The 13,501-nt window shown below is 41.2% G+C and overlaps 2 protein-coding genes across 3 annotated transcripts; one reads left to right on the forward strand and one right to left on the reverse strand.

Moving 5' to 3' along the window:
- The first annotated feature begins 486 nt into the window (after positions 1–486).
- phf5a (PHD finger protein 5A) lies at positions 487–2,982 on the forward strand. Its single transcript, XM_080541986.1, has 4 exons — positions 487–595; positions 1,381–1,404; positions 2,290–2,456; positions 2,775–2,982. Exons 1-4 carry the CDS (start codon positions 544–546, stop codon positions 2,862–2,864), a joined length of 333 nt encoding a protein of 110 aa, XP_080398112.1. The 5' UTR covers positions 487–543; the 3' UTR covers positions 2,865–2,982.
- Positions 2,983–3,840: 858 nt separating this feature from the next.
- Positions 3,841–12,887, reverse strand: tefa (TEF transcription factor, PAR bZIP family member a). 2 transcript variants are annotated; one of them, XM_080542106.1, is made up of 5 exons: positions 12,561–12,887; positions 8,323–8,703; positions 7,371–7,591; positions 6,901–7,112; positions 3,841–5,700 (listed from the first exon to the last, which is right to left on the reverse strand). In XM_080542106.1, exons 1-5 carry the CDS (start codon positions 12,637–12,639, stop codon positions 5,679–5,681), a joined length of 915 nt encoding a protein of 304 aa, XP_080398232.1. In that variant the 5' UTR covers positions 12,640–12,887; the 3' UTR covers positions 3,841–5,678. The 2 variants fall into 2 exon arrangements, with proteins under 2 accessions (XP_080398232.1, XP_080398231.1); XM_080542105.1 differs by lacking the exon at positions 12,561–12,887 and adding an exon at positions 9,227–9,494.
- Between the last annotated feature and the right edge of the window lie 614 nt (positions 12,888–13,501).

A 13,501-nucleotide genomic window follows, 5' to 3' on the forward strand; every position in this document is an offset into this window, starting at 1 on the left:
TTATTATTTAATTTCAAGCTGCTTTATAGTATATTGTTCTTACTTAATATTTGACTTTAATACAATATATATAATACTAATATTACGCTTTTTGTATTACGTGTATGTCGCAGGAAGGACTCTATGCGTCTATTTGGCAGGATATTGTAGGTCGATTTTTTTCTTGCCCTTATGTTTTAACTTTTCTTATGCATGTTGTTACAAGTATACATAAATATTATGTCAATGACAATATGCAAGAATTCCAAAGCTAGTTGATTTTCAGGTGCAATTTCACTGATCGCTGAGTTTTAAACCGGCGCTCAATATATGGCATTGGACGAGTTTAGTTCTGACCTTTCTGAGCGACGATAATCAATATTTCTTAGTTAATTCACACATTGTTTTTTAAAATAGCACGATCATTTCTATGTAGGATAAATAATTTATAATTTGCGATCTGAAGAAGAGAATATAAGAAAATAAGAATTTTAAGTTCATAGAGTTGTATGGGTCAAAGTTGAAAGTTCGCCACATCTATCGCATGCCCTGCGTTCGCCTACAATGGCTAAACATCATCCAGATTTGATCTTCTGCAGAAAACAAGCCGGTGTTGGTAAGGTTTTAATTTTAATTCAGTAGATGTAAGCGCATTGATAGTGTGTGGTATTTGGCAATGGCCAGTCGAAAGAATGTTATGTGCTCCGTTTTTGAACCCAGTTCCTAGCGAGGTTGTTAGCCGAAAAGCTAGCTGGCTAACAAGGGTTCATTCAAAAAGCAAAGAGTTCATTGTGTGAACAAGTCATACATTTTAATGGCTATAATATGTCTCTTTGCTTGCTTACATGCTACATAACTGTAGCTTGTGCTGATTATGTTGATAAAACAGTGCTGGTTTATAAAAGCGTAGTGTACAAGGTAGGTAGCCGTCCTAACATAGGAGGGTCCGAAAACAATCCAGTACAGAAGAACTATGAATGAATGAATGGTCTTTATTGTCATTAATGTTATAGTACAGGTACCATACAACGAAATTTGGGAGGGGGGGCTCCCCTGGTGCTAGGAAAAAAAATACTAAAAATGCTATGCTATGCTTGTTATATATCATTATAGCACCAGGGGAGCCCCCCCTCCCAAATTTCGTTGTTTGGTACCTGTACTATAACAATGACAATAAAGACCATTCATTCATTATAACCATGGATTACTGTTTTATAAATGATTCATTGATAATATGATAACCATGAAGTACTTTTATGAATGTTTGGTTGATATGTTATCCTATAAACATTCAGGAATATATGATGCTATAAAAACATTAATTAAAGCATTGGGTACATTAAACAATTAGGCTACTGATTCAATGCTGTCATACTGATTGTTTTGATGTTTCCTTTTCAGCTATTGGACGATTGTGCGAGAAATGTAAGTTTTTTAACATATAGTAGTGGGTAATATGTGGGTTTCTTTGCATTTGAATGACGCCCTCACTAAAGAATCTCAACTGAATACCCAGAAGACAGTGACAGAATGTATAAGGGCAATGTGCAATATGTATTATAGTATTATTTATGTGGCTGTATGAGATGTAAGATGGGTAATCTGCAATGTATGTATTGTTATACACTGATGAACACTTTATTAGGAACACTTGTACACCGTCTCATTCAGATGGTGTAATGGTGTGGGGAATGCTTTTTGGCACACTTTGGGCCCCGTTAATAGTTAATACCAATCAGTCATCGCTTGAATGCCACAGCCTATTTGAATATTGTTGCTGACCATGTGCATCCCTTCATGGCCACAGTGTACCCATCTTCTAATGGCTACTTCCAGCATGATAATATTCCATGTCACAAAGCTTAAGAGCGTCTCAAATTGGTTTCATGAACATGATAATGAGTTTAGTATTCTTCAGTGGTCTTCCCAGTCAACAAATCTGAATCCAATAGAACACCTTGGGATGTGGTAGAACGGGAGATTCACAGCTTGAAAGTGCACCTGAAAAACCTAAATTGCATTATGCAATCCTGTCATCATGGACCAGAATCTCAAAGGAATGTTTCTAACATCTTGTGGAATCAGTTCCTAATAAAGTGTTCAGTGAGTGTATATACACTGTGTAATGTACAGGGTTTATTTTGTATACAGCTAAATGGTAAAATGTTTCCCTCAGGGACATCAACGTTTATCCTATCCTTTCCCACAGTGATGTCACTGTGTAGCCAGCATGTCATAGTTCTTACTTATTTGTCCATGAGTTAAAAATGCAATTTGACACCATCTCATCTCTTTCTCCCCCTCTCCCAGGCGATGGAAAGTGTGTGATCTGTGATTCGTATGTGAGGCCTTGTACACTGGTGCGCATCTGTGACGAATGCAATTATGGATCTTACCAGGGACGCTGTGTCATCTGTGGAGGGCCAGGGGTATCTGATGCTTATTATTGCAAGGAGTGCACCATCCAGGAGAAAGATGTAAGTGATCTGTGTCATCAGACACACACATACACATATTCCTGAGATTATGCATACTGTACATCTTTCTTCTTTACTTTTGATTTTGAATTATTAATCTTGAAGTTCAGAATATTAGTGCCAACAATTTGTTCACGTTTCAATTCATGTTGAGTTCTCTAAAACGGAGCCGGTATCGCCTTCATCCGACATAATCGATTCTGACGTAGGCCTACATCTCATAAGATTGCACTTAAATTGTGAATAAATACAATTTATTTTACTTGTTTTTAAACTGTTTTGTACTTTCTCTACTATTCTGTCTGTTTGGCTGCACAGCGAGATGGCTGCCCCAAGATTGTGAACCTTGGCAGCTCAAAGACAGATCTGTTCTACGAAAGGAAGAAATATGGGTTCAAGAAGAGGTGAAGACATGATGGTCCAATAACTGCTTTGCTGTAGTTTCTCTGTTAAACTGCTTCTTTTTCATTTTTTTGTGAACATGTTTTGACATTGCAAAATAAAGTTTCTTTTATTACTTTCTCAACCTACTGACTGTGAATGTTAATACATAGGATTTGGAAACTGTAGGAGACATTTGTATAGTTTGCATGTTGTATTGGGGTCAGTCACATTATAGGTGCTGAGTCAGGTTCTTGTTTTTTCAAGGTAGGTAAGGGGTATAAAGTCACAACTAGGTTCATGCATGTGTGGAGAAAAAAAGAGAAAGGTGGTAAGGTTTCATATAACGTATCTGATGCCATGAAACTGAAATGGCAAGACTATTTGGAATGATTATGTTGTGCAGAAGTTTAGTGAATTATAGCACCCCATCATGGTTGGAGGCTGAGGTGATATAAGGTGGTACACCAGTCATTCCCAGGTCTGATTAAAATCTCTATAACTCTTTAATGACCACATCAGTGAGATATTCTATCTATGTTTATCACTTGATCCTGTCAAATCCTTTAGTGGTTTTGGCCGGTTCCACTTCATCATGTCTCCCTCCATATCTCCACCAGATGGCCATGTTTCATACTTCCTCCCGCTCTCTCAAAAAGTGGCTTATGCAACAGCATAAGTGTGTTACCAAATACATGACGTCAAGAATTTTCTTCAAGTCGTAGTTAGAATAAGAAGAGGTCAAAAGGAAATACAATAATAAGTGGACTAAAACAAGTCAGGAAGCTCATGTGTTAAGGTGGACACTATGAAGTCGATGTTACCCACATATATCTTTAAACAAAATGTTTGCTGCATATCTGCCCTCAATATCCACCTCTCTGAGTCAATGGGAGCTATGCTTTCACTGTTTTCCTTGAAACCATTTGTATGCAAATACTTCAATTGAGTCTATATTCATAAGAGACAGATCATTAAAGTAAGGATAACAATGACTCATGAGTATCTTGAAAACAAAATCAACAATTTTAATTGCCTTTATTTTTGTGAAAAAAATACAACTATCACATGAACTTAAACAATTCCCTCTGTCAATAATGTAGTACAGGCTTTAATCACTTCCCCTTGTGAAGGACATCTGTCACAGCCTTTGCCTTTACCAACACTGCTGTTTATGTACCCATCAAATTTGCATTGCAATCAATTTGCCTCAAATCCGATAGCAGCTTAACCAGAAAAAGTCTGAAATATACTGTACAATTCAAGAACTTGTCCTCCAAGTAAGACATCCTGCTGTGACAGTGTTCAGTGTGACTACTGTCCAAATGTAATGTTCTGCGACATTACAAAACATGGAATAAAACTTGGAAGCACTACAACAAACAAAACATGATTTATTTTCCCAATATATGACCAAGTCCGATATTACAAATGTATAAGGGTTTGGTAACATGAAAACAATACAAAGAGCAAAAAACAGTAGTAAGGAACTCTGACAACAGGCTTCAGGAGTTTGGTTAGAGATATGTACGAAGAGTGTGCCCCTATAAACTGGCAGATGGAGCACTGCACTGAGTCGGCTGAAGACACGTTGGTTTGGGTCCTTGTTGAAACTGAGATGCCCAGTTCAAACTGTACTTATGAATCAGACATTCCCTGGTTTGGCAAAAGTAAAAAAGAAAAGAAAACTGCAACACACACTACTGTACTCCTATGTTTTCCTACTTCACATGAGGTAACTTGTAGGTGTTGTGCTCAGTGCAGAGCATGACAACATCTGGCTATAGATCTCCTTCGGTCCCAGAGAGCTTTAGTGATCATTCAAAGCAGGTCAGTAAGTAAACGAAAGAGATGTTGGGTTCTGAACACATATTTGGAGGGAACACATTCTACATTCCAAAGCCAAATTATTCCAAATCGTCTGATTTATAACATATTTTGTAGCAAGTATCTTTGAAAATATAATAATATAATATTATAATATTATTATAATATATAACAGTCTAGAAAATATAGTTCTATTTACATGCATCAGTGGATTCTTTACATATTGTTACTTCTCAAAACATTTTGGACAAACAAGACTAAACACTGGCAACCTACAGAGAAGAGGACCAGTTTACATTGCCAAGCATTACGTACAATTTTGAGTAGTAACACGTACTTGAACATGAGTTATATATGGTTTTACTACACTGTAGTAGTACCCTGATAAGCTTGAGTTATTGGATTTGACGAATCACAAAATAGTTGTATTACATCTGTATCTGGTAAGCAGAGAGCTATTAGCCTTATATGAAAACATGACGTGGAAGAGACAATAAGACAATGACTGCTTTGAGGAGACAACTATAACAAAGACACAGACGTGAGAGTTAAGTTGGAAGCAAACTTATTGCAACCATAAATGGTGTTAGAGTAGCTGTGATATTTCTGACAACAATCCTAAAATATTTCGATATTTTCACTCTACCCGAACTCCTCCCTCCCCCCTTTCCCTTTAAAATAAATTCCTAATCATCTCTATCGGCAAATAGTGTACAAAACATGAGCAAAAGACACAGGTGCATTGAAAGAAGCACTTAAAAGTCGACACACACACACGCACATCACATCACACGGATGGTGAACGCAAGTCTTAAAAAACAAATAAGATCAAAAAACATCTAGCAGTCAGATGAAACAAGATTCCACAGTGTCTACATGGCAACACTATTCTCACTCCTACGCACAATCCTCTTCTTCCTCCTCCTCCTCATCTGATCCATCTATCCATAGCACCCACCCAACTCATTGATTTATTTATTCAACCAACCCTCCATAAATAAATAAATCAATAGTCTACTGGTCTTCGAGTGGCTCACTTGAAAGAAAAGGGAAACAGAAGGTGAATCACAAGGAAAGAAGGAGTCAACATGGCGTATTGAATGGAGGTCAAACAAGTCTTGTTCAATCTATTCATTGTCATGACTGTATGAGAGAACTTAATAAGGCTACAATTTCAATATAATGTAAAGTCATTTATACTGTATGTGGGTCTCTCATACCCCTTTTCCACCAAGGCAGTTTGAGGGCCGGTTCGGAGCCAGTGCCTATTCTCGAACCAGTTCTTCGCATTTTGACTGCAAAAGAACTGGCTCCAGAGTGGCACCAACACTTGCTGGTCTACAACACAGAACCGCTTATGTCAGGGGCTGATGGTGGGATTATCGTGACCACCACCCAAGACCAATTAATCGGTGCATCATTAATTTATTAGATTAGTTTAACTGCAATGTAATACATACCAGCGTAGTCAATGGTAGGTAGGTAGCTATATCAAACCAACAATCTAGCTTACAACAAAGGCTAACATTAAAGGAAACCTATTATGCTCCTTTTCCACAAGTTAATGTAAGTCTCTGGGGTACCCCAAACTTTCATTTAAGTTTTTTTTTACTGAAAATACCACTCAGATTTGAACTCCAGCATGACTCTAAACACATCCGTTTCTGTACCCTGTTTCACGGGTTGGGAAATCATGAGCGGTTCGCTGTTTGTCAGCGCGGCAAAGAAACGCACCCAAATGTACAGCAAGCACCGAAAAAGTGAGTTTTTCATAACATGGGATTTTTAACATCTTGTGTTAAGTGTTAATAATAGCAAAACGTTAATTGCGACGAGCAGCACAAATACGCGTTGTTGTTGTTGTGCTTGAAGTTGGCACATTGCTGGGAAAGCGGAGACGTAATGGCGTGGCTCTCTAAAAGCAAACCGGTTCTTAGAAGGTTCGCAAGTTGAACTAACTGCGACCCGGCACCGGCACTAGCCCAGAACTAGAACTAGGTTCGCGTTGGTGGAAAGCATGGCTTTCACACCTGCCTCTCTCTACCTCAAGGTGATGTCAATTCCCCTCTTAATCTGTTTCTCTGGAAGACTCCACTAGGGGGTACACTGTGAATGGTAGTAGTTCCACGGTGTGTTCAGGACTGAATAATGACCACAACTCCTAACGGTATTAGTGATGTTATCAACATGAAGTGATGTGACTGATGGCTGGCGTTTGCCTTGTTTTGATGCTTACAGCTCTCCGTATTTAGCCTCGTAGCGGGCCACAGTGTTCTTGCTGCGGCCGAAGGCCTTCCGCAGCTCAGCCACCTCCTGCCGCAGCACCCGGTTCTCGCGCTCCAGGAACTGCGCCCGCACTGTGATCTGGTTCTCCTTGAGGCGCCGCGCGTCACGGGAACGCTTCGCCGCCACATTGTTCTTATTCCTCCTTGTCCAGTACTTGACATCCTGTAGTGGCGGAAGTAGAGATCAAAGAGAGGAAGGGGGGAGGGGAGAGAGAGAGAGAGAGTCATTGAAATTGACACGAGAGCATTTCCTGAACCAACTACAGCTAATGGAATCATTAAATGAAACAGGGCAAGAGAGTTGTCAATGGGAACATTGTCTTACGCATACATTTACTCAATTTACAATTCCTTGACATAACAACAGCCCCTTATACTAGTCTAGCACACCCTCCATTTTGACCTGGTCTCTTTGACCTACCTTCTGTTCTTCCGGTACATATACCTTCTTGGCCTTCTTAATCATTGGCTGTGGCTTGAGCTCCTCCTCAGAGAACTTGTGTTTGCGTGGGTCAAAGAGCTCCCCGCCAGGCACACTGGACAGCACCAGGTCTGTGGGGTCCGGCTCAAAGTTCACGTCCACCTCAATCTCCTCTGAGTCAACAGGCTCAGGGGTCACCCCGTCCTTCTCTATGACCACTTCTGGAAGACACAGCCAACAGGACTGGAGTTAGTAACATGGAATCCATTGACTCCTAATTGGCACTATTCTCCCCGTGCCTCCCTGCTCATGTGATGCAATTACTGGCTCAGGATGACTCATACCCCGGTGGAAAGATACTACATATTGGGAGTACTGAGAGTTAGTTTCTTCCCCATACAATGTGAAGCCCTGGTGGAATTCAACTACCATACATTCTAGAGTTCTATAATTTATATATCAATTAGGCACTCTCTTATGACCAAAAACAAGTCATGTAATGTAATTGGGAATGAATTAAATAGTTTGATAGAAACGGCCTCAAAGTCACAGGTGACCAATGGGCTGCTAATAAGACAGTGGTACTATGTACACATATGTTGTCTCAAACACATTAGCGGGACTTGATTCTATTTTGACCACCATCAACTGTGCACACGGCATTCAATGGATGGTATTCAAAGCACCCCAGTAGGAGGTTCAAATGTATGTGTCACCTTGGCTGTCAGTTATGGGAAACCTATGGCAGAACAAACAACCACCAACCAAGATTAAAACCACAAACTAGCCTAAGATTAATGTCATACTTTGAAGGACTAGTCAAGTAACTAATCAGTAAGATCAGTAAAAAAAATCAGTAATCTCAGATTACCATGCTGACCTCACATCACCCGCCTCACCCTCCCCTCCATACTCACAGGTGTAACCCACCTACGTATCCCTAAGACCTCACCTGTGCTGCAGTTGGCTGTAGCTAGGATGTCGGGGTCGTTGACCATGAATGTGACCACCTCCTCCCCCTCAACCTGGTCCAGCTCCAACACGGGCAGGAGGGAGACTGGGCTTGTCTCCGATTTAGCAGTGGCAGTTGTCTTCGCAGTCTTCTTCCCTGCCCCCTCCTTGCTCTTCTCGGAATTGTCATCCAGCGAAGTGGCAATGCCATTCTCCATGAGGAACTCCTCCAGGTCCATGTACTCCAGGTGGAAGGTCTCACCATTGTACGGGATGGTCTTGTCCCAGATGGCGGGGGTCAGGGCAGCAGACGGACCCATCCCGCTCACTCCTCCACCGAGGTCCGCATCATCTCCTGTGCACAGCTTCTCCTTGTCACTCTCTGTGGAAGCCAGGAAAGCTTGGATCAGTGGAATGCATTTGGTAGTGATCAGGGGAGAGAGAGGATTAGGTATTTTAAATTGAATCCATCATTCAGCAGGTTTAGAGTGAGCTTTTCGTGAAGGAGACTGAAAGTGTTACAAATGACACATGGTAAGAGGCTGGCAAATGGTAGGAGAATGTGGGAGAGAGGAATCGTCTGTGCCTTGTCATGTACTGCTTCTGTAAGAGTACAGTTAGCCATGGCTACTAAATGAAAGTGGTCTTAATTTCACCATAATTACTTTGGACATTCAGATGCTTGATCCGTCAGGCTTAATACATAAACATGTATCTTACTATTTCGGCTGTTAATGCTCTCTCGTCGTGACCAATTAAATGATTTCTAAATGACAGGTGACAAGTTTCCATTGAAAGTTGCATAAGTCAAGCATGCGACTTTTTTCTACACCATTCGGTCATTCTCACTGTATTGAACAAACGTGCGAAATCTCCACGTAGAATCGAGAATCATCTAGACTTACCGTCGTCGCCCTCGAGCAAATTCGGTGGGGGTATTTCCATTATATTCTTCAGAACCACTGGGAAAGAACCCGGTGTGCCCATGGTCGTTTCCAGTATGACCGTTATCGGCTTTCCCGACATACTTAACAAAAAAAATTGTAATAGACTATCGTCCCGCCTCCTCAACAATGACTATAACTGGGACACTCTTTTCCGTATGGAAATTGTGATCCGTCGTACATTGAAATCACGAGAAACTTGCACTAGAGGTTACACTATTAAGGGACCGATACGACGTTTGACCCAGTTCTCCAAAAACAACCTTAGGAGAAACCACACCTCTTCTAAGAATCCGCCGGAGCTGATAGGCTGTCTGAGCCACAGAGGCAGGGACATGCGGGACCAATAGGAGTCACTTTTTTTAGCTGAGATCCCATTGGTTGAGCGAGTTACGTGTGAAGCTGTCAGACGGGAACACCGTGGCTGTGTTCGGAATGGCATACTAGCATACTACTCATACTAGATATGACGTAGATTTTGAGTATGCAGTGCGTTCTCACACTGTAGATTATGTGAAATTTGAGTATGCAAGAAATGTATACTAGATTTTCAGTCGGCTGGTATTGGCATACTTAATATGAATTTAGTAGGCAGTATGCAGTATATACTAATTGAGTATGCTAGTATGCAGTATGCAGTATGCTAGTATGCCATTTCGAACACAGCCCATGTTTCTAACTAAAGGTAGTCCATATCCATGGAGGAAATGTTTATCGGTCAGTGTCAAAGACAGTGTTGACCTTTTATTATCTACCTCAACTTCAAAAGTTCTCATCAGTAACAGCTACATGTCGGTATTGAAACAATACAAGACACGGTGTTCACTTTGAAGAAAAAACACATTTCCTCCAATAGGCTACATTTGAGCTATCCGTTCACCACACATGTTATGTTGTGCTTGGATAGATGAGTGCTCCCACTTTAGCCTTCCGTTCTGTCCCCAAATTCTGCTCACATGCCAAATCATGTGCGGTCATCGTACACGCAAGCGCCTGCAATGTACATGCGTACGCATGGGCGGGTGTGTCCTGCTGCGTTGTATAAGGCGCACATCTGATTCAAGAACATTAGTGGTTTTACTACCCTGACATTTTGGCATTGCATTTTTTTTCTTCCAGTCATATCACGCAGATATCTCTTGAAGACATCTGTAAACCTGTAAACATCTCTGACCAACAGGCATTGCCTAAAATAACTCACTGTAAACAACACACTAGACATGCAGATGTGATGCACACCCATAACAACATGTCATACTCAAACAGTAAGAGACAGTGATTTATTCAACACCAAAGCCAAGGCATACATGTCGAATAGAGGTTAAATCAACCAGAATCTCTGTGTTATGGATTTGGGGGGGCTGTATGAACTGCAGTAGAGATACAGAGTGTAGCAAAACCGTGCCAGTCATTACATTCTCTGCTCCAGAAAGAGGCAAAAAAGAATGCTTCAACTGCAATCTCACAGCCTTTTATTAAAATAACATGAGACAGGTAACATCACCACACTGGGCAATAACCAATCTATAATCTATCAAATGTTTCTAATTATGTGGCATGTCAAAAGACACTCCTGTCCACTCGTCTTAATCCATTGTGTGTCCTGATTGTTATGTGTTGTACCTGTTGAGGACTAGGCACACATGTTCGTCCCTATGGCAAGAGGCACTGATCCGCAGTGGATAGTTGTGAGTGTGTCCTATATGAACCTGTACTACAGCAGTAGTATGCTGTCACTGAACAGAATGCACATTGCAGTGGAACGAAAGCTGTCACTTTGTGCCGGAAATTAGCTTTCACATGGAGACACAGACTTGTGAAAGGCATGTGCCTGAAACTTGTGCCTTGGTGTCAAGAGTGGTAAGTAAGGAATAATCAGAAAATATGTCAGCAGGCCAACCATAACAATCAAGCAGCCATAGACATGCTTATTCAGCTGACACATGACTGGCGCGAAGCCAAGTGGGTCTAGCTGCGCTCTATCAGAGTCCATATAAAGATGGATGGACCCTCAGGGAATTGGGAGGCCGTGCCGGCATGACTCTGCACTTTCTTTAAGTAAACAATGTTGTGACTGCAAGGGATTTAGGGAGGAAAAAAGATTACAGATATAGAAATAGACCATTCTGTGTTTTGTAAGTGTTTTAGTAGACGCTGGTTGTTGTGGTTGTTTTAAACAGCATGTTAATGGCTGATAACTGTTGGTATCAAACCAGCCCTCATTGCATTCCTGGCATTAGAATGAGCCTGTCCTCCAATTTCTGCCCTCAGCAGCCCCCACTGTTGTGTTGAAAGTCCTGTGCCATATTATGTCCAGTAGTATGTCCAGTGGGTGTTGAGTGTCGGTCATTGTGTCAGTATGGATTGTGTGGAGACCCTTGGTACTGTACTTCGTATTCATTACGTTATGACTGACCATAACGTTGTAGTGTCAGATACCACCTGTGTTTTTACGACTGTCCACATTTTCTTGCCATCATCTTGTCACAAAATGGTAAGTTGTGCAAACACCCCCTGATGTACTGCTGACATAAATCACATCCAAACATATCCACTCCAGAGTAGGGTAATAGAGCCATCTAGTGATCAGACCAGAATCCTACCAGTGCCGTTCACCTCAAATGAGAGTAGGTTGAAATTGCCCCTGAACTAAACCAAGAACAGTATTTAGTGCTTCTCCCTTCAGCTTCGGGAGGGTGAACTGAATCCTCGATTTGTTGTTAGGGCACTTTTCTATCCAGAGCCAAGTGAGAGGGCTATAGTCTCTCCTTCCAAAACGGCATCTCATAGCCGTAAAAGAACTTCAGAAAAGGCCTGATTTTGCTTGCTTATTTTGATGATGCAATCGTTAAATTCTCTGCAGTCTGATTAAAACAATGTTTTAAATGTAAATTAACAAACATTAGTTCTGTTCTCACCACACATTTTACTCAGGGTTGAAATAGTCCTGCTACCATATACTGACATGCTTATAATAATTACATGGGTACAGCTATTTCAACAATACAGCTTCCAAGTAATACATGGCACATCATTTGGCATGTAAGCATTGTATTGCGCCTGTCTGCATCACGTGACGACGCCGACCATGTGAAGATGGTATAGCTTTAGTGACCTCTGCAGGTTCCTTCATTATTTACGTTATTTACGTTACGCAATAGATGTACACAATTTCTTTAAGAAACGTTTACAAACTACAACAATCTCAAACCACAAGGAGGATTTGAGGATGATGCTTGCAGCATTTTTTAAATACATAATTACACACCCACAAAATGCATTGACACATTCTTACCGTTGTCATCAAGGATTGAAACAGAAAAGGGGTATTCAAGCAATGCTCTGAAATTTTCCGGAATCTCTGTTGTAGCCATCTTTCTTGACTTGTTTAAACGTTGTTGTTGTTTTTCGTAAATTAAGCAACTCTCGCTAATGGAGATCACCTGTTGTTTCCAAACACAATTAGCAACCTGCGAAGAACTGTTGGAGGTGTCAAACAGCGCTTGCAACAGCAGAAATAGGTTCGAATATAGCAGGTTAGATTTTGAGGCACACCTGGGAATACGAACTTTTTTGGACAACCACCAATCAATGTTTGTGTAACCAATAGGTTATGTAACTTAAAAGATCACGCCCCGGCATCTGCTTGTTTTCTTATGTCATCTAGCCAATCACTGCCAGGTCCGTCCACCACGGTTAGCGAATTTGCGGAACCTAGGATGGTAGGGGAAGGCAGGGCAATACCGCTACCTGATTGGTTGGCGAAGCACTCGTGATGAGCCCCCTCATTGGCTGGCGAGTCTCGAGGGGGCTCTTCACGAGTGCTTCGCCAACCAATCAGGTAGCGGTATTGCCCTACCATCACCTACCATCCTAGGTTCCGCAAATTCGCCCACGCTACAGTAGCAACGATGGAAACAGAAGGAACAGGTTACTGCGGCTGTCCGTTAACGTTGAGGGAGCCAATCCTGGAGCGTCTAACGGGTTACTACCTAATTAAAAGCCGTGACCGTGTTTCACACGATGCATATTGAGCAGTTGCCGACTAGCGCCTCTAATGCCTGTTGCATGATGGCGATAATAATATTTGTCCGATTAACAACACAAATATATATATATATATATTCTTGAGATTTGCGAGTAGCGAGACCGAGGCTCACGTAGTTTTCAGATCGAAACGTCTTCATTGTTGGAGGCACTTTTCATGACCAATCCTGAATGTTTTCTTTACATGTT

This window comes from Nansenia antarctica (assembly GCF_963989245.1).
Source record: "Nansenia antarctica genome assembly, chromosome: 11".
NCBI classification, from domain to species: Eukaryota; Metazoa; Chordata; class Actinopteri; order Argentiniformes; family Microstomatidae; genus Nansenia; species Nansenia antarctica.